This window comes from Channa argus, chromosome 24 (genome assembly GCF_033026475.1).
Source record: "Channa argus isolate prfri chromosome 24, Channa argus male v1.0, whole genome shotgun sequence".
In the NCBI taxonomy this organism is placed as follows: Eukaryota; Metazoa; Chordata; class Actinopteri; order Anabantiformes; family Channidae; genus Channa; species Channa argus.
This window is the reverse complement of record NC_090220.1, coordinates 3,336,458-3,358,875: the sequence shown is the minus strand read 5'-3', so window position 1 is coordinate 3,358,875 and position 22,418 is coordinate 3,336,458. Positions and strand designations below refer to the sequence as shown.

Sequence of the window (22,418 nt, the reverse complement as noted above, 5' to 3'; positions counted from 1 at the left end):
TAATCTATCTGTCTTCAGCCCAGACTATCCGTGAATAGTTCTCACCTGAATTTTACTGATAAAATGTCCTCAAATTCCACATGCCCCATTCTTTTTAAAAGGACTGGCACTTATGACACTGACACTCTATCAACCAAAGCAAAGGACGTTCGTGTGTCAGCTGAAGCCTCGCTCCGGAACCAGTCACATTATGATAAACGACCGTGAAACAAGTAAACCACAATACGTAATGTGCATAATTAATGTTTGCGACTACAAACCGACATTGAAGATAAACTTCTGCTCCTACAAGACAGAGCTCTAAAAATGACACTGTCACTTGTTTGTTCAGCTAATACCACCTGCATTCATTCCTTTAAAACTGGTGTGCTGTTGTCTAAGGCTGTTGTCATCACAAACACAGAGAAGTGACAGCAAAAGTGTGCAGCAATTGTAAAAGCCCAAAATCTGAACCCCATGCTGCTACAGGAAAAAAAAAAAAAAAAAAAAAACGGATCAAGAAACTCAATATGAATTCTACTATTGCAGTAGTTGTCAAAACATTTCAGTAAAATTCAGAAGTCAGCCTTTTGGTGTCTTACTTTGAACAGTTCACTGGCTTTTATTTGGGAAAGTATCTCTAAATTGCTTATTTTGTCCAGAGTAAGAGCTACAAGTCTTGGTAGCAGATATCGGGCGAGAGGCAGAGAAGTTCACTCTGAACAGGTCCTAAGGCTTTCACTGGGCTAACACACGTATGGACTGACAAACACATTCACACCTGCTGGCAAATTAGTTTCCAATTCATCTAACCTGCATGTCTCTGGGCTGCAGGATAAGCGCCCGGAAGAGACTTACACTCCTACAGGGAGAACATACAAACTCAATTTGTGCCTATACTATACTTTCTTGCTGTTTGATGACGGTGTTTACCACTTAGTGTTTGTGCTGCCCTGACAGACTGCTATTTTAACAAACACACACATCACTCACTCATGTAGATTTCTCACATCAACTTTAACATAAATAGATGTTTTCATACAGAAATATATTTACATGTAGACTTCGGCTCAGAGATGTTGGGGGGGAGAGTGGGAGCTCACAGCTCAGTGTGTCAGTCTGAAGGATGATTCCTCTGTTGCTCTGTGGATTAGACTGTCTACTGAACACACTTTGAATGCAGCTGTGTTTACACACTGCTGCCAGGAAAAGAAAATTTCTGAGATACACACAAATGAACTGAATTCATTTTCATCTTCACTCTGAAAATAATAATTATTATGTTTACATGCATGATTGATAATTCATATATTAGAAAAATTGGTTTCATTTTGAAGGAGTGGTTTTACATCAACTTATACCTTTTGCAAAGTATATTATGGCAGTACATTGGTCTTCATTTATGCATCAGACAGCATGCAAACAGCAACCAGGTAGACTCTGCTGTAAGCCAAGTAATAATTTGCCGAGGGACTGGATGCTCCAGTGGGTGTGTTGTTCCACGGTGTCTCATCAATTACATTCCCTGAGAGAAAACACCCGGCTGTTTTCTGTTTCTTCGGTTGCTGAGGTTAATGGCGCTTTTCTTGAATGCCTCTGCCAGCCAGTAATTGGAGCAACTTAACAATCATAAGTGCATTTTTTTTTTGTTGTGTGTAGAGCACAGGCTGTACAGCCTTATTAACAGTTGAAAAAAAAAAAACAACCTTTTTTCATTGACCCTATCTTCTTTCCTTACCGTCTCAGTTTTTGCACTTCACATTCAAAAAAAAAAACACAATCTCAGGAGAATATCTTTTATCACATTTTGCTCCCGTTAACAGGACTTTCAAAGGCACTAGGTGCCAGACAATTAGAAGACTTGAGAATTAGCAATGAAAGGAAAACCCTTGTTTTAGTATTTCTAGAATTCACGCTTTGTTTTAAAGTCAGTTAATTAAATCAGAATTTAGGCCTTTAGTGCCTGGTCATACCAAGTAAGTTTGTTTATGGTAGAATTTTAGTAATTAAGCGTAACCCCCTTTAAAGAATGATGCATTACATTTGAATTCCAGCATGGTGCCTGTTTAGCGTGATGAAACTAACTCAAAGTAAAAGGACACTGCAGGAATTCATCTTTTCAGTGTGGATGCCATGATATGTTTTAGTTGTGCGTTAATGACTAATGTTTTATTTCAATATTAAAGGTATGCACTGCGGAAGTCTGCGGCAAACAGTGTGTTGTGTTTGCCTCTGTCTTTTTTATGCCCTGGGGGACGTGGGATGATTTTTTTTTTTTTAAACGAGAAGACAGGATTGTCAGTTTCTTACATCTTGTATCTAGAGAATATGTTTTGGCATCCATCTTCATGCTTGCATCTGTCAGTCATTTACTACATGTGTTATTCTCCAACCTTTCTTATGAATACGTGACACAGATGTTGTCTCTTTCCTTCGCGTGTTCGTCTGACCACAGACGATCAGGTTTGGCACATGGCGTCGTATGCACATCAAACTGTACAGTCAGTGCAGACTGGCTCCACTGTGTCAGCAACAGAGAAGTGCAGCTCTTTACACTGCCGAGTCAGCCTCTGGCAGCAGTCATTTTTACAATGATTGAAAGGGTTATTACATTGCCTGCAGGAGGAAGAACCATCCCTCTGTTGTGCACTGTGTTTCATCAGGTGGAGCTTTTCGTGATGAGCGATGGCACGTCATTTAGTACAGTGATTGACAGCTTATGGAAGCATCAAGGAACACAATTTGATTTTTATAAAATCAGGTGAGACACGGAACTACAAAAATCAAATGGGTGAGATGCTTCTTTACACATAGAATATCTGAGCTTCCCCCACTGAAACATGCTTGTTTACTTGAAGAGCCATTTGTTGTTTCTGTCAGTCTTAAGAGGATGTTTTTTAAAGAATCTGCAATATAAAAAGATCAATAAAAGCACCTGATACATCATAACAACACTTTGTTCAAAAAACGGGAACAGTTGGTTTTGTTGTACACAGGTGTACTGACTTGTAGATGTTTATAAGCATGAGAAAATTCACCAGTGTATGTGTCTATTAACTATTATTATGGAGTTAGCGTGACTTAATCGGTCGCAGCGTAGTAGAATTTCTTATGAGTTACTTTCCAGTTGTTGTCAGGGCCAACACAGAGAGACATACACACCATTCACACTGACATTAACACCTACAGGCAATTTAAAGTCACCAATTAACCTAACATGCATGTCAGGAGATGACCCACACAAGCCGGAGAACACGCAAACTCCACACAAAAGGCCACGGTCAGCCAGGAACCCACAACCTTCTAGCTGTGAGGTGGCAGTGCTAATAACTCCACCACTGCGCTGCCCTCAATGGCTTTGCTAAATTAATAAATGAGAGTGCCACAGGGATGACATTTTTTTTGTAGGCCAACCCAAAAGTTATCCTCCTCCTGCTTCCCTTAACAAAAGGTTAATGGAATTTTTCCAGTGACCTTCGGAATTTTTGTTCAAATTAAGCTCTGTGACAGAAGTTTATGATAGTTGCACATTTTGTTCAACAAAATGCCTCTTCTGATTTTTTAAACTAAAATACAATAAGCAGAAGTAACAAGCTATTGTGAGGCTATAATTTAACCACACATGACTTAAACGCCGCCACCACCAAACTTCCAATTCGTTATTTGATTTAGTGCACTTACCTGATTTAGAGAAGCTTGTCTTCTTTTAAAGACCCGGTTAAGTTAGTGATCGTGAGTAATAAACCTAAAAACGATGTCTCTGGACTGATGACCTTTGATGCTCTCTTCAGCCTGTGGTCTCATTTAGCCACTTGTTAGCAACTATCATGTTTAAGATCCATAAAAGCTTAAAGATAGCGCAAGTTCAGGGATAATTTGATGAAATTTATGTTATGTTAAGACTAAAACATAAAAATTTCTTGATAACTAATTATAACCTTATTTCAGACTTTCAACTAAAAACCCATCTTAAGAAAAACATCCCTACGACACTGTTTTCGCCTGTGTTTACAAGGGTGCAAGGATGTGCTTTTTTTGTCAGTAATGGCAAAAAAAAACCAAAATTCATTGTGTGTGCCTTAAATTTGCAGTAGTGTAGGTCACATTACATCAAAAGACAGTATGATGCAACACAAAGATGGAGCTGCTTTACAGATTCACGGCTTATCATGTCTGTAAGGGAGCGTCAGGCCAGTCTGCTGCCTTTAGCCCACTTGGCAGCCTGGTGGCTGTTGCTCATCTGTCCCCAAGGCAGTGTGAGCACATCACCGATCTGGACCAGGATTAAAGGACCTAATACTAACAGCTGTGCTGAGATTAGCCATGTCAGTATTTACAGTTATTTTGTCAACCAGTGGACCACACACTCTGCTCAAATAATGAACTGCTATATTTGAATTCATACTCTGTTTTCTTTCACATGGACCTTGGCTCTAGATTGCACAAAGTTTGTTTTTAGGAAGAGATGGGTGGAGGATGAAGGAGGGACAGGTTGTTGTGGAGGAGAATAATGACTCGGGATTATTACTGATGTATGTAGATAAACAGAAGTGTCTGCAGAGTTGGAAGAAGCCAACTCCTATTTTTTCACAAAATGCACTACAAATGGGAGATGGTGATGGAAAAAAAAGAGAGGAAGTTTGACAGAGGATGAAGACTGAGATGATTAACTTAAAATGTGAACGTCTGCTGCATAAAGAGTTTGATGGATTGACTAGTTTTATCTCCTCTGAACGTCTGTGTGAGGGAGAAAAATATGTCATGTGTGACTGTGTTTCGCACACTTACTTCCTTCTGTGCGTCAGCACGTGCCTTCAGCAGCGACGGCATGAATATGCATGCCTGTGTTCACATGGGGGACGACTCAATGGAGACTGATCACCCCATGATGGGCGATCACTGGAAGATTGAACTGATTTTCCATACCTATCCCTTTATGGAAATGTCATGCATAAAAAAAATGATGCCATTTTGTGAAGTGCCACCACAGTCTTTCTTCTGATAGATTATGCATTTTAATCTGCTCAGATGCTTTATGTGATGGAAGAGGCAGAACCAGACCCTGAGAAGGTGTAAGAGAACAGCAGGTTGGCAACAGCCACCATTAGCTGCTCCCTTCCAGTCCCATGCAGTACGAGTATGCACAGGGTCTGTGCTGGCCTTGGAATTACAAGGGGTGTGCATGGATGTGATTAACAGAGATTTGGGGCGAATAATCTTCTAAGCTGCTCAGTGGTGCATTGCTGTTTGTGGCTGGGGTGTCGATGGGAAGAGTTTATGGTTGCTGAAAGGTATACCTAGAACGCTGTGCTTTGGAGGGTGACCATCCAGAAGTTTATTTTTCAAATGTAAAAATGTACGTGTAATATTTAGGCCAAAATAGCTAAGCCTGCATGTGGAAATACATTTTCGGTAGTGGGCATTGTCCCGAACAGTTGCTTGAAACATGGTCAGAATAACCAAATCTAAAGTAAAACATGCAGTAAACTGTAGTAGAAAATGAAGTTTAATCTGATTGGATATTTTTTAATCTGCATTAGGCTCAGCTGCTGCTGACTTACTCAAAACTGAAAAAAAAAAAAAAAAAATCCTAAACATAAGCTATTCAATAAATATAGGAAGATGCACTCTTAGTGTTTTATTCAAAAGTTACATCTTGTTTCAGACACTGTCCTCAAAATCAGCAGCTGGCAGTACTTGCTCTGCACAGGGCTTTTATTATCTCCTTACCTCAAAAAGGTGAGAGCAGCTTATTGCTGCTCTGTTTGCACCAAGATTAGTTTTGAACAAAATAAGAAAACATTCAAATTACAATATATAAGCTTCCAAGCAGCACAAGAAATGATGTGAATTCATATTGTAACTGCACCTGGGCATGTACAGATAACATGCTGCCTCACTCTCACTATTCAGCAACACGTCCCTTTTTCCCCCCCTATGTTTGACTTGGGTTTGAACTATTTGAAGTGATAAAATGTGACATTTTTTTGTTATTTTTGTGTTATTAACTTGCTGTGCTTAGTTATATTTAGCAGCTGCTTTAATATTTTAGCCGGTGGGAAAGCACAGAGTCATGTAAGGATTTTAAAGCAGAAAACCTTATACATATTGAAATCGACCATCATTTCCATACTTAAACATCAATAAACAACTGAACGGACAGTGCTAAAAAGAATAGGACTTCAAATGGATATTTGAAGTATCCATGTGGCAATAAATTAGAGGAATTATGTTTAAAAACATTTGCCTTCCTGCTACCAGCTTATGTCAGTCCTGTGTGTGTAAGGGATAGGTGGGGGGTGGCAGGGGTTATGTACTGTATGCACAGTTTCCCCTCCAGGTCACGTGTGTCTTGTGTACTACACTCATATTTGATCATTTTGGTTAATTTACTCATTTAGAGATCACAGGTCAAACTGGTGAAATCAAAGCAAGAAAGTGTGGCACATATTATCAGTTAATGTGGTAGCATGACATTACCATATTAATTAGTTTTCTTTTGTGTCAAATGCCAGCAGTAGTGAGGGGAGGAGGGGGGGGGGGGGTTGCCCTGCTTCAAAAATCCAAAAATTTACATATCTATATACTATCCAAACATGCACATATTGTGGCCCATCTGTATGTGCCCATGCAAAGAAGGATATAAACAGGATGTTGTGGTAAACACACCTCGGTACCACTATCTCTGGTGGCCATCGGGAGATGTGTTTGATCATGCCGAATGGTGCAGATGCACAGATTATCGCCGGCAATTTTTGCTTTCTTTGACATCACTTTTCTCCATTACTGCACTGTTCTCAAAAGAAGCAAGGAAATGGCGAACTAGGATGTGGCCCACTGTAATGTATACATGCAGAAAAGATTCCCACACATCATTTCTAGATCATAAAGAGTGGAGCAAAAGTGTGGGCTAGAGCTAAAGCAAATGTGCAGGGAAACTAATTTCGCTAGATTTTAAGTCTGTAAAGGTGTGTGAGAGAACTCGTTCAGCTTGATTTAAATTAATTTCAGCATTATGATGATGACAATGATGATGACTGTGTAAAACAGCAACATGAATAATTTCAGCTGGAGAAGATGAGCACATTTAAGAAAACCTCTCTCTCTCTCTCTCTCCCTGGGTGATGACTGCTTTAGTGAAACAAGGCGGATAAAAGGTTAGATTCTGATCCTTGACTCATTTTCCAGCTCATGTTGTACATTTTTGCAATATTGCTGCAAGGGACTATGATATCTACAGTCTTTGAGAAAAAAAAATAATGTGATTGTCTTTTTATATATTTGGCTTTTTTCCCATTTGTTTCTGTTCTCACTCTTCAAGTGCCTCTAAAAAAGAGCAGTATCAAGATTGATGAAAACAGGTCATATATGCCTCCCAGCCCAGTCAGACTTGACAAATGTTTCTTTTAAATACTCACAAATATAATAAATAAGCAGGAATTTAGCGCCCTTAAAATATAGAGTTGTTTGCATAATGCCATGCATGCAAATCTGCAGCAGGATTTACAGGTGTTAGCAGATGAGATATAGTAGTCTGGGAAGCCGGCAGAAACAGATTTACATATAGTCTGTGAGATAGAGAAATGTGTTCTACTGAAGAAATGCGTAGAGTCAGGAGTAATTAATTATAGATGTGGAAATGTGGATTGAGGGAATGCTGTTACAGTAACTAGAGGCATGGCAAGTCTGAGATGTTGGAATGTGATGGAGGAAGGGAAGAACACACCATTTAAACTAGCCACAAAATTTACATTACACGACAAGAGATGGGATTTTAATTAAACGTGACAGTGGGAGGACATTTATTGCTAAGCCTTCTTGGTGGTTGACTGGTTTTTGACTCAAAGGCCAAAGAATGCATAACAAATATAACATAGTCTACCCCAAAGTGTTAATTCACATTCAAATATCTCGTGCAAAAAGAGGTTGTGAGTAAAGTACTGGGAAAATGGGCCTTAGGGTTCTGCTTGGTACAAATGACAAATCTGAAGAAAAACAACACCGAAAAAAAGAAAGTAGCCATGTCCAATTTAGGACCAAAGCTATGGGTGACTGCTGTTTTGCTATAGTCCCTGCCAGTTTGTAGAAACTAAACAGCATCTAAACTCAGCTAAATATGTTGCCACAGGCATGCTCATATTTCACTGTGCATCTATTTCCAACCTTCACATTGATGCTAATTGGACTTGACACTAATGATGCCAAAAAAGCAACGCAAAGCCGTGTTGGGTTTTCTAGCTGCCTGTTTGTAGTTTTGGAGATTGCTGACTTTAGTTACCATGCCTCCGGATCGCACGCTGCCTTTGAGATTAGGTTCAATGTTGGGTTGAAAAATGGAATTGAATTTGGGTCAGATTTAGTCTAAGTGCTAATATGTCACGGAGAGTTTTTTCAGTAACGCAAATTAGAGTTTGAAATCGCACCATGCAACCAACAAGACTTTGGTGACTGTACAGACTGAATTTTAAACCAATATTCATTTTCATTGTATGTTCTTATGTTTCTCTCCATACATATATATTGTGTAGAGATCATGGTGTCAACAAATTCCAAAACTTTTTTTTTTCTCTCTACATGCTGGGTACTATAGACTATCTGTGAGCATTGGCCTTAAATTAATTCACGTTGTGTCCTGCTGTTGGGAAAGCAGAATTATAATAGGTAATGTACATCTGTGCAAGGCTCGCAGCCTCAGGGGACGCTGTGTAAATGCTCCTCATCTCCCTGGTGATCATTGTCCTGACTGATTGCTGATGACTTTTGTAGGGCACAGACATGTTAGCTTGTTTATTTATTCACAAAAAAAGAAGATCCCCCATGCAAATAGCCAACTTCACTCTCGATTTTTCCTCCCCCTGGATTGTGCGCGGACATATCTGTCTTGGTTTCTGTTTCTGTCTTTTGACGAAGGGTGATGTGTTGTGGTCATCAGCAGAGTTTGTGATATAAGAACAAGGCAGCTGTGTTTTTGTTTATTTATGCATGTGTGTATGTGTATGAGCCAGTGTGCGGTTTATGCATGTGACAGATATGGGACATCCTTTGAATGCTGTTGAGAAAGTGACACACCCCCAAAGGCTATCATGTCCAAAAGGAATCTTCAGCAAACTCCAAGCCACACGTTATCAGACCACTGTCAAAAGAAATCACTTACAGTATCTGTGGTAATGCATTTTCTGACACTGTATCACTTACTCTTTACATTGCGACTGTGGTCTTCCCAGCTTCACGATTTCTGACATCAAGCTGAGACACAATGCATGCGTAGAAAGATAACTGCTGTTTAACAAATTCTATATTATAAAAGACCAACTGATTTGGCAAACTTTGTTCACACGCAGTACGTAGCTTCGTCTTTGCATCTGTGATTCCCGACAGGAAAGACCGCCATCTGTTACATCCAACGACTCGCAAGGTGTTGGTGTCTTCATCTTTCCCTTCTACTCATATACAATTCTGTTTGTTTTTTTGCCTCTGCGGTGTAGCTATAGAGTCCCACAACATGTCTTCCTTTGGGTGGGGTTGTAAGGTGTGAGGTTATACCAAACCACCAGCCCTTCTTTGCACAGGCACATGTACACATGTGTGTGCAGCTCGAGATAATAGAACAGCATGAGAAAACGAAAGGAAATGCTGCATTGATTAAGTGGGTTGTAATTTTGTCACCCATCACCATGTGGCTGTCACATATTGTTTATTTTGCCATTTTCTATTATGAACCAAATTAATGTCTTTTTCAATTAATTAATGCCCGGAACTGACTCAATTAGTGCCAAATTAATAGGTCAAAAATGATTAGAAAATTCAAGTCCACATTTGCATCTGGTTTTCTTTCGCAGATCCGTGAGGATGATGGGAATGCCTCCAATTTTGCAGTTGACAATAGCATCAGGGAAGCATCAAAGTCGTTTGATGCACCCAGAGGACATAAATGTTTGTACCAAATGTCAAAGCAATGCATCCATTAATTCTTGAAATATTTCACTCGCAAGCAGCTGTAAAAAGGTGAATCTTAAAGCATCAAAGTGGACTTTTCTTCAACCCGTGTCCTGAAACAGCCTACGGTTTTCTTTTTAGTACTGTTGTTCTTGGGAATGTCGGGGTTATGTAGATTCTGTATATGCTTACAAAGTTTAGAACTCATGAAGTGTATGACAATGCATTGGGTGTTGCATAAGTTAAATGTGTTGTCTTTGTAAATTTTCATGCAGGTTTTTTAACCACACAGATATCTGTCCTATTGCTCTAACTTTAAATAATCTCTGGATTAATAGTTTGGAAGTTGTGTTGACAGTGGTTCTTTGACCAAAACATTTACTTTTAGCCACCTTTGCATCACTTCTATCATATGAAACAAGCAAACAGTTTTTGCATCTTTGTAGCCTTTTTTATTATTGATATTATTCTTATTTTGTCATTGTGTGCAGTTTATCACGGATGCGGCTGACATTTAATATTTTTTCATAATTATTCATTCAAAAGCACAAACCTTGTAAAAATCCCTGACCACGCAAACATAACCTACCTCTGCCTCCCGAAGTCATTCAACCAAATTGAAGTAATAATGAGAAAACATGTTTACCACTGAGCAAACATTTTAAGCCATTTTAGGACATGTATCAGTTTAAATTGAACTTTGTCAGGTTCAGGGGAACATTATCAATCTCACATAGTAGTTTGAGCAGAATGGAAATGCTCCTATTTTTATCCTGCTTGCAGCCGGCACAGTTAACCACTAAACAGACAGTAAGCCAGTGACATTAGCTTGCATGCTTGCTTGCTGTTTATTTGAATACAGTTCAAAGATGGAGGTCTTTTCGCAGTTTTCTCTGCCTTTCCCTGCATAGAAGGTGGATACCAAATCAGGACCCAGGTCAGCTTCTGACAGAAATGTTGAAGTAATGTTCAATTCGGTCCAGCTATGCTATATTGTAATGTGTTCGATAGTATTTCCCGCCCTGACGTGTGACTACATCTAACAAATAAATAGATGACTATACTGTAGCACTCAAATGTCTGCTTGGTGTAATGGTCTGGGGAGACTGATGTTTCGACCCGCAGATCTTCGTTACAGTCAAGCGTTTGGGAGGCGAGATCCATACTAGAAATTCGGAGCACAAACTCAACTGTACCAGGCTCGGGTCGGGTTCAGACAAAACTTGTTGTGATTCTGAAAAAAGAAGCTCAGCACAAAGGACTGTTATTTCTGTTCTTCTTCCTGGCCTTTGTTTTGATGCTGAGCAACACTGACTTGCATGTTTGAAGACAGACACTGCAGTAAATGCATGCAAGCTTAATGGATATACAAGACATTAACTGTACCAGAGACAATAATAAATGCGCTGTCTGATAGATATCCTGTCTGTGCAGACCTTGGGCATGTTTTGAAACACCACCTACTACATAGGAATATGGGGAGCAGAGCCTGTGAGCTGAATTACACGCATTCAGATCTCAAGTGGGATCTTCAAGGAGCAGATGTTGTTGTGAAATGGCAAAATGAAATTCAGTGAAAGGTAACTGCTGTAGCGGTTCCTCAGCTACTCAAGAAATCAGGATACTAAGATAGAAGATATAAAATGTTACAGGGACCACACACCTCCCCATCTCCTTTTAATTATATGACTCTCTCTATCGTTATTTGTATTCAGATACTTCCATCTTGCCGCATATTTTACCACCCATTGTGCCATGAAATGAAGCCCATTTACAAATCATTCTCCTTCTGATTTGATAAATGAAACTGGTGAACGAGTGAGTCCCCTGAATGGCTTGTTTCAATAATTGAGCAGCACTCAATCAGACATCATTAGCTAGTGGTGGCGGCCCCCGTCATCTGAAATAATTACCAACCCTGACAACAGACTACACATGGGTTCTGCCTCCACAAGGGTCTCCACATTTGAGATCAATAGATTAGAACAACACCACCCCCATCTCACATCCCACATGCCCTCATAAACACCACTTACAGAAAGCAGCAAAGGCGTCCGTGGTTTAAACCGGAGAGGGATGAGGAGTCCACAGCAGTGCTGGGGGTGTGTGATAGCTTTCATTGCAGTGGGGTAATGCACACTGTCAGGACATAATAAATTACTGCCACAGTGATGGGATCCATACACTCTGGCATGTATTCCTTTTTAAAATGGGACTTAATGTACCATCAAACTGCATTACATAAACTCTATTGTTTAGCTTGAGAAACAGCAGATCTGAATCTAACACAATACCAATTTTATGCTTCTGTGTCACCAAGTTTTCTCTTTATGGCTTGAATAAGTACTGTTGTTTTCCCTGTGTGTGTGTGTGTGTGTGTGTGTGTCTGGGTTTCACTGTCTCTTGAGACAAGCTTTGCTGTTAAAGAAGCATCTTTAATGTGACAACACAAAAACAGGAAGATAAGCTGTGTTACTACAGTAGATGAGCGTGGCGTTCATGGAACGGGCCACAGTGCCATGTGAGAGCCAGCTAGGTAGGCATATCTCGCTGTCAAAACAGTTTCTGCAACAGAGACTCATTTACTCACGCACACACTGGCCGTGATTGACAGCTGGGCCAAGGGCCTTTTGCTCCTTTCTGGTTTGCTGTTTCACTAGGTGTCCTCTGGGACTTGGAATTCATGCTCCAGTATATCAGCAAAACAGCTTATGGTTGTAATGAGGACGAAAAGCAATCTTGGGAAACCAGCCCCAGCACAGACAAACAGGTTATTATCTGGTACTGGTATGAAAGGGAAAAAGGCCTAGATATTACTTTAACCGATGTAATCTATACTTATATAATTACACCCACTAGTCTGTGATTTATTAGCAATTCATCAGACACCAAATAAGAAATGACACAGCCCTGATTGTTGTCACACACGCCACTTTATACATTTAAAAGTGGCCCACAGTAAAGCTTTTCTGAAAAACAACATGTCATAAGGAATTAATGCAAAGCAGATGTAATTCATTGCAGGATCTACATAACGATCTCTATTTTTAACCATGATTCCAGTGGTGGCCTACAGTGCAGTCATTTCTGTAGCTACTTAAAGGGAGATGCTCTTCAACTGATATTTGCTGTAACAGTTGTGACAGAATTAGGGAGTTTTGAAGCCATAACCTTTTAGCTGAGCATCAGATCGCTCATGGTGCTGTTCAAAATGCACGAGTACAGCTTTTAGAGGAATCGCTTGACAATTCTTGATGTTCTCACTCCTTTGAACGTACAAAATCAAGCACAGACATCCCTGCCATGGATAGATTAAAAAGTGCATCCTGCAGTGGATGCAGGACAAAAAAAAACAGCTCATGAATGGAATTTTAATGAACTGTCAATAGGTATGTTTAAGAAGTCAAAAGAATGTGGCATATTTTAACAATCGTATCTCTGTTGCTGTCAAAATTATGGGCTTTCTTTGTGTTATTATTGTTGCCTCGCTTCTAGCTATATTATTGATTCCTCCCCAGAAATGTAGAGGGCATTCTGTGTTTTCACTATACAGTATTATAACCCTCCAACAGGACCATCTCAATGACATTTGCTGTTGTTAATGAGATATTTTCAAACTCCTAACCCTTGGTCCTAAATGAGACTTTCCACATTTTCCCCTCATCATTTCATAAAGCTTCATAAAGGTGTGTTTGATCAATCAATATTTCTGGTCACTGCTGCTTTCTCTTCCAATTTGTACAAGCAGAAATCTGACCTTCTGTCGTATGCCACATCTTCAAACTGATGTTTTTGTTCAAGGATTCAGAAAAAAAAACAAAAAAAAACCAGCTTTAATCAAACAGGCGTATTTGATTCATCAAAATAATACATTTGAAAATTGGATTCTGAAGGGTTGAGATTTCACAGTATGTTGACCTTCAGCCTTGTAGTTGCAGATGCTCAGTAAATCTTGAATAAATATATTAAGAGCCCACATTTTGCAACCTTTGATACAGTAGAGTAGACCATATTATTTTATTGCCTTTTATAAGAAAAAGCAATCATGACATGGACCTGGACTAAATTGTTTTGGTCATCATAGCCAACATATTCTCAGTGTAGTAGGAATTACATGAAAAGCTTTTATGCATCATATCATAAGGGAAACAACAAAACACAGTTGTTCAGACTATCACACTCATTGTGTTACTCACAAGTCCAGACTTCCCCTCTTACATTTTACAGTAGTGCATTTACAGTATAATATGCAGTGGTAACTTTTCTAGGGTAGTTCCAAGTTCCCACAGGACAGGTTTTGATGGAGCAAAAATCAGGACAGTATGTGTTTACTTAACTTGGGTAAAAAGGGCCACTAACTAACTACACTAACTACTCATTTCATGCAGGCCAGGAGTGTTTTAATGTGTGTCATGAATCACTAGTTTATTATTGATTGAAGAATAGTATCAGTAGGTTGCCAGGTGCATGAAAAACTTTTATTTTGTGGCATATAGCTTCTAGGTAGCACTAGTAGCACTTTTAAGATTTACTGTTTGAATTTTCAATGATCTTTCACTTATTGTTCCAGCCGTCCTTTCCACTTTTTCCCCCTTTCCTTAGGTGTCTACCACATGTTATTCTCACTTGGCTTTATACACTCTTACATTTATCTTGTGCGATCAAAAAAGAGCTCATACCTTTACCCTCAGGGGGACAGCTGTATTATTAAAGACAGAGAGATTGCTGAGGGTTCTGTGAGCCAGTCTGCTTGATAGAATTATCTTTGGGCTCTCACATTAGAAAAAGGAGATAGAGGTCAGTTAGCCCAAGATGGCTCAGTCTTAGAGTGATATAATGGAATAGTTGAACATAATGAAACGTGAATGAAACTTTTCCTGAATTCTTTCCCTTTCCTCCTTTCTCTTTTGTGTCATAGTGTTACGTGATGATTTCAGACAGAACCCACAGGATGTGGTTGTGGCAGTTGGGGAGACTGCCAGTCTTGAGTGTCAGCCTCCACGTGGGCATCCTGAACCAACCACCTTCTGGAGGAAAGATATGGCCCGTCTCGACCTCAAAGATGACAGAATTTCAGTGAGTGACTATCCAACGATGACTCCTCTGGCTATTATGTGGTCCTTGGACTCGAAAATACATACTTCCTTATTCACTCTTAGAATAGCAACAACTTTGTGTTGGGCTGACTCTTTGTAATTATATGCTTTTATTGTCAGGTTCGTGGAGGGAAGCTGACCATCTCAAATACCAAGAAGAGCGATGCAGGGATTTATGTGTGTGTGGCGACTAACATGGTTGGGGAGAGAGAAAGTGAAAAAGCTCAGCTCTCAGTGTTTGGTGAGAAGTCTGACATGCACTCATAGCCTGGCTCAAAAAACTAATACAACATGATTTATTTTTTCTCAGGTATTCACTAGCACATAGAGTATTGGCCACTCTGTCAAAAGTATATTTAGCAACCGATTATGTGTTCTGCCACATCCAGAAAGACCAGTCTTTGTGCAGCGGCCTGTGAACCAGGTGGTCTTAGTTGACGAGAGCGTGGAGTTCAGATGTCAGGTCCATGGTGACCCACCGCCTACACTGCGCTGGAAAAAGGAGGATGTGGATATTACCCGTGGCAGGTGTGTGTAGTCCATGAGTGTGTATTCATCCATGTTTGTGAGTGAACATTCATACAGCTGAAGTGATAATGCTGATAATAAATGCTGACGCCGAGATAATGAGTCTCACCATATGAATTTGTAGCTGCTGTGCTCAATACTAAACATGTTCCTAATTGTTTTTGGCTGAATTTGTACGGATTGCATATAAGACAGAAGTCCAGAAATGGACACATGGCAAGAGTCAATGTACGAACAATGTGACTAATCCAAGGATTAGAAACTACAATTACATCATATTTTAAAAAGGTTCCTTAGGTTTGGTCCACCTGTGTGTACCAACATCATATGCATTTGCTAATTGCTTTGTAATCCCAACGGAGCACTTCTATTTTTTAAGCCATTATTAAGCTGTCATGTGGGTTTTTACAGTGTTAATAGTTACTGCTCAGCGCTTTATACTTTTAATTACACCATGTCTCATTATACAATCTGGCCATCCATCAAAAAATGTTCCTTTCAGTGCTAAAGTTTGAATAGTTCTACTTTGTGATATTTGAAATCACAAGACTAAATGACAAATATCTAATACTGTCACTCTTCATTGCTTGTTATGTAGACGAGACAAATGCTCTCACAACTAAACTGGGCAATAATGTGGGTGTATGAAATAAATAACAATCTGCAAGAAACGATTCAATTACAACATGAACATGTTGACTATTTTGAAGGTAATTTCATGCTCATCATCAGAATTTAAAAAAGGGAAGAAAAATTCTTCCCACCATTTTATTAGTAACTTGCTCACCAATATAACAAAAAGGTTTACAATAACCTGGGCAAACCTTGTAACTTGCCTTATTTTTATATTAAATTAGACTTTTGAAAATCATAAAACCTACTGAGTCAAACTGATTAGATAAAAGAAAGAAAAAAAACCTGACAATCAATTACTTGTTCCCCTTTGACTGACACCTGTTCCAATCGATTTCTGCTAAATGAAAACAGACTAGTACCTTCTCAGGTGCATCACTGTGTGAGGATATAATATATTGTTAGGTACACTAGAGTATAAGTACTGTCTGTCTCTCTGTCTGGCAGATTGTCTGCTTACTTGTGTTTTGCCCTCTACCACAGTACCCCTTGACTCTAGAAATATGTCCTACTTTTAGACCTGCCTCGCCTCACTTCCCTAGTTCCACTTCTTTCATTCTTTTCCTAAACCCGGGAGCCTCCTGGGAACTCTGTATCTGGGTCAGAGATGTGCTGTGAATGGAGTTCCTACCGGACTCTGGACAGACCCCACAAACCCCATCGATATTCTGTCCACACCCTCTGGAACATCTATTTCAAATGTGACTTTTTCTCACCCCTTGTGCCTTTTCTCTGCCTGACTTGTCTCCTATCTCTGAATCAGTATGGCTGGCTAGACAATTTCACAGGATCTCTCACACCAAAAGGGACTCTAGAGGCGGCGAGCCCGGCTCCTTGCTCCTCGGCTCATTCTGTCTGTAGCCCCTCTAAGGCGCTTATCTAAACTCTGGTAGCTGAGATGTTTCTCTCACTCGAACTTCACCACTTTCGCCTTACAGTATGCTGCACTGGTGGATACACACTGATGCATTGAACATCTCCATGAATTAGTCATTTTTTACTGCTAGGCTCATTCATCAAATTCAGACTTTGTCAGACTGTGCCACTCCCTTCCTCTCAGACTGTTTGTCTGTCTCTGTCTCTGCTTGCACTCTCTCACTCACATCCACTCAGAAACACATATAGTATAGCATACTGCACATCCCACACCACAGTGGGTGGCTCATCTTTATAAATATTGAAATAGTGGAACAGTCAGAGTTCCAGCTGAAAGCACCTTTCATTTTTGCCATGCCGTCATCTCAGCATAATTGCTCCCCTTTTTTTCTGCCTCTATACCACAGTGTGTGCAGCAGGGAGTCTTAATTGCCTTAAAAAGTCTGTCTTTATTCTATCAAAAATGACACAACCCTTGTAAAGACTTCCATCTTAAACATGACACACATTTACACAACCGTGATTCAATTTCAGTGTTTGTTGATTGCATTTACTTTATCAAAATGGCCTTTTTTTTTTCCACATTAGATTGTTATTGGTCCTCCAGTTTTTAACAGCAAGCGTGAGATGTGACATAACTGTTCCTCTCTGTTGCCAGATATGACGTCAGATATGAAAAAGAGGATTTCCTGTTGAGGATCAAGAAAGCATCAGTCAGTGATCAGGGAACCTTCACCTGCCTAGCAGAGAACCGCGTGGGTAAAGTGGAGGCTTCTGCCTACCTGACTATCCGAGGTTGGTAACTGCTTGTGGACCCACTTCAGCAAAGCTCATAACCCATCCCTGATATTTTTTGTATCTCCCAAAGCAAGCCACAGGACAATCAATCCTTTATTGCCCATTTTACCAGTGTTATTGCCCCCCTGCTGATAGGCTGGGCCTCGCCTCTGCTTTTTTTTTCTTTTTTTTCCCCACAGCAGGTTGATGTATTTGATTGCTCCAGATCTCCAGCTAGGCTCCACATATGAACAATCTAACCAGCTTTTAAGTGAACTGTTATGACCTCTCCTTATGGCTCATTCTCCATCCAGTCCACTAATATTTTCATTATCACTGGAGTGTGATAAAACATTATCCATACAACTTAAGACACATAGCGCTTGGAACCAGCCGATATCACCTTAATAACACCTGATTACATTTTGTATCATACATCATCACACATATTGTACATCATAGAACTCATAGCATTAACTCTTCATTCTCTATCTCTCACTATTTTGTATTTATATTTTACATTCTGCTTGTTTCTATCAATTTATAAATAAATCATCCTATATCTTAATCCCCAATCCCAGACATATTTTGTACAACATAGACTGTAACCTATAGTAGGCCAACAATGTGCCTTGTTTTTGGGTAAAATATTGTAATACATGTGTATTGCACCAACAGAAATCTGCCAAATGGCAGATTATTTAGAAAAAAAGTGATGGTTCTCAAGAAAATAATCCAAATAATGACTTTAATTAATACAGTTGTTCCAAATTGTTTTTACTGATTGAGTATTCTCAAGTTTTTAAAATTCACAAGTCTATTTTAAGGCTACTGTGTTTAACTTACATGGGAAACCTTAGTATGCAAACAGGTCTGATATGTGTGAATGTTTTATGAATCATGACATCAGAGACATATAAGTGTTACAGATAAATCTCTTCAACAAGTGGTTTTTGGCATCGGTTCCCCTTCCCCCCCCTGTGTTGCCAAGGTGCTATACATCCCTGAGGCCCCTGCCATCACATGCTTTTGGTGACAGAGCTCCATCCCCCCCCCCCCCCCCAAACTTCATGGATGGAAACCCAACTCCATCTCATTCATTTCTGATTTTCATTCTTTTCTTTTTTCTGTCCCTCTGTTCTACTCCGCTGCCCTTCTTCTCTCTGTGTTGTGTGTTAATCTCACCCACACCATTGTTGTGTCACCAGCTCGCCCCGTCGGTAAGTAAGAGCTGATCCCAGTTCGCATGGATTGCTCTATTTTTCCTTTGTTTGTTTCTTTGATCACACATACGTACAGTATGCACGTACTGTGGTGGCATTCCACAAACACATTCATCACACTAATATTGGACACATTCACATTGCTACTATCAACCTGTCACTTCCCTGGCAGTCTTTTTAGAAACATTAGTCCTCCCAATCTATTCTTCAATTTTTACAATGAATGGACTCCAGATATGGTTGATATATTCTAAAAACATTTCAGTAGAAAAGGACATCAAGGCACCCTGTTAATTAGCTAACATATCCTGATGTTCTGGCCGCTGGATGAATGGCTTGTGTGATTAGCATTGTCAAGAAATAGTTCTTAAACCTATAAAGACTCATGCATGAACGTTTAAGTTTGCAGGCCATTCGGTCCAAGTAGTTGGTTTTAAACGAGCCCCTGTGTAATACACACAACAGTCTGAAAATGTGTTGCTACTGTGATATTGTTTATTTCACCTTTAACCTCAGAGGCGCCCCAGTTTGTGGTGCGACCCCGTGACCAGATTGTGGCTCAAGGACGAACAGCTACCTTTCCCTGCGAGACCAGGGGCAAACCTCAGCCCACGGTCTTCTGGCAGCGAGAGGGCAGCCAGGTGAGGATATGATTTTGACTAAATGCAGGGATGTGGCCATGATGGGGAATTTATTCATACAGTCATGTCAAAAATAAAGGATGAAAAATATAAAGATGACCATGGATCAGACAAAAAAAAAAAAATGATCAAACTAGAGGACAAAAGAATGTGTTTCAGTTCCACATACAGATAATGAAGTGGTCATTAATCATTAAACTCTCCCAGTCTGACCAGCCAAATCAGTTAGTAAGAAATAAAGCCATGTGCTGCATTAGAGTCATTACACATAATGAAAGCAGTCTAATGTCCTTTCCTGCCCATCAGCTTGTTTGCTTGGCGTGTAGAGAAGGACAATGCTGATGGCATAATTTCCTGACCATGACTGCAGGTTATCACAGCAGGGTTTGCCATTTAGTTTGAGCAGCATAATATACGGACCCAGTCTTCTAACTGAATTTTACACACTTGTTGGGCCATGTGTAAACATGGCACACAGCTGTGTTGGCCAACGATGTGAAGGTAAAATAAATAAAATCATCCACACTCAAATACAGTATTTGCTCTATACAACTTTCCATTAAGGTAGCATTGTGATCTCGATTTATAGCAACACGTAAAAATTACGCTTTCTGCGTTCGGATTCAAAATGTTCTAGACGTAAAGAAAAGCACTAACAAAAACAATGTCTCTCGTAAATTAAAGAAGGTTAAAAGGACCTATAACTAATATTACTTTCTCCTTTCATTCCCTGCAGAGTCTCCTGTTTCCCAACCAGCCGACACAAGAGGAAAGTCGTGTTTCTGTGTCCGTGAACGGAGCCTTGACCATTTCATCAGTGCAACGCTCGGACGCAGGGTATTATATCTGCCAGGCTCTCACTGTAGCAGGCAGCATCATGGCCAAGGCTCAACTTGAGGTAGCAGACGGTAAGGTTCGACACAAACACAAACAGAATATGTTTATCTATGCAGTATGCGGAAACATTAAAACTTGTTTTTTAAAATGACCAGCTCCAAAGTAAAATACTTGCATTCCATTGTTATGCCTTGTTAGGTACATTGTCCATCGGGGACTTCCATGAACAGTATTAGTGATTACTCAACACACTATTGCACGATTGCATGGCTCACTAGACAACTAATTTCACTAATTTCAAACGAAGCCATTTCTCTTTTCCCCTGTGATATTAGCTGGATGAATTACTCCAACTGGCTGTTAATTGACACCACGGCATTTTTGTCATTAAGTGCAAACTTAGCAAATTGTAACTCATCTTTACGCTAAGTTCAGGTTATTTGGAGACTAGAAGAAACGTTAAAAGTCTTAGCGGCTGACTTACTCATGTTCTTCTCGTGACATTATTCACATTTTAAGCTGTGGAACCATTAGGCATATTTTACTTAGTTTCCTGGACCCGCATTGTTTTAGAAATGTTGTTCAAACTGGTTCAGCTTCCAACATGCTTTATAATTTAAAAACCTTGACAATGGTATTATGTATTTGTTGTTGTTGTTTTTATTGTTCTGAATACTGAGCTTTAAAAACACACAGAAGCCTGAAGCATTATCCAGACCTAATAAAACATTGAATACCAATATATCACAGGCTATTTGTCTGCCCACAGTTACCCTGGCAAAGATGCATGTGTGTGTTCTAAAAGGCCAGTCACCCGCAATAATCTTTTTCATAATCACCTCACTGTGGTAAATTTGAATGGTCTGAAAATATTGAAACTGTGTAAAATGCAGAGAAAGACACTTTTTTTTTTCTTTGACAATGCTTTAATGTCAGCATTAAGTGCTGAGCTGCTGCCAGCTGGGGGCTGTTTATGCCCTTCTCTCCATTTGCTTCTTGGCTTTTTATCCCACACATTATTAAATCAACAGCTATTGAAGTATATTTTGGAAAGGAAATGACTCCTGTTCTGTCACTCTGGGGGAGATGGATCAATATCCAAATGTTTGGTGTAGAGCATAAGGGATGGGAGGAATGCCTTTGATTGATGCGTCTAAACAAAGATGGATAGAGAGTTGGCCTGATGCCTGGAGGAGTTTTGGAAGCTTGTACAGTGTCATTTCTGGCATAATGTAAGACTGAAAGATTATGTCAAGGGGGTCCTCTGTTGGATGAAAAGGTAGAGATATGGACTCGTGCTCCACCCTGTGTGTTGCCCTGGATGTGTGTCAGACTTAATGACCCGTTTAGACTCGAAACGACGGCACTTGCTGCAACTTAGTGATAAAGCTACAGTGATTCTTGTGTAGAGGTGACGATTACGGTTCCCTGACCATTGTGACAATGTACACACACACACACTCATGCTTATTCTAGCTTAAAAGCGATTCAAACAAATGCATTGCATTTAGTTGTCCGGAGCCTTCTGAGCACATGGATTGTTGTGATGCTACAGAAGTGGACACTTGCCCACCATTAAAATCGATGGTGACTGCTGTGAATCCAAACGGGCCACAGTCACAGCTCACCAAGCTGAGGGTAAGCTACACATGCACCACTACACGGCATGTGTAGAAATGGCTGTTAACTCATGTAGTCGGTGTTTTACTAGTCGATATTCACACAGTAGAAGGCATGCGTGGCTTTGTCAGTAAATCTACTTTAAAACTGTTGATTTTGCAGCCTGAGCAGCCAGTGGTTGCAATACAAGATGGACAACCTTGAAAATCAAGATTTTATTATTAGTTTTGTTACCAATGCTGGAGGATATGATGGCATTTCTTACTCGACTG

At 39.9% G+C, this 22,418-nt stretch overlaps 1 protein-coding gene across 3 annotated transcripts in view; it reads left to right on the top strand.

The window, feature by feature from the left end:
* Positions 1-22,418, top strand: part of LOC137109041 (roundabout homolog 2-like) — an 83,120-nt gene that overhangs the window by 28,458 nt on the left and 32,244 nt on the right. For 2 of the 3 annotated variants that reach the window (XR_010912265.1, XM_067494369.1), the window contains exons 3-9: positions 14,834-14,991; positions 15,132-15,252; positions 15,401-15,539; positions 17,707-17,843; positions 19,034-19,045; positions 19,565-19,689; positions 20,426-20,597. Coding sequence is in view for 2 of the 3 variants with exons in the window: in XM_067494369.1 (XP_067350470.1) it covers positions 14,834-14,991; positions 15,132-15,252; positions 15,401-15,539; positions 17,707-17,843; positions 19,034-19,045; positions 19,565-19,689; positions 20,426-20,597 (864 nt within the window). In the remaining variant the exon portion in view is untranslated. The remainder of the gene's footprint in view (positions 1-14,833; positions 14,992-15,131; positions 15,253-15,400; positions 15,540-17,706; positions 17,844-19,033; positions 19,046-19,564; positions 19,690-20,425; positions 20,598-22,418) is intronic. The other variant, XM_067494370.1, reaches the window with a different exon arrangement.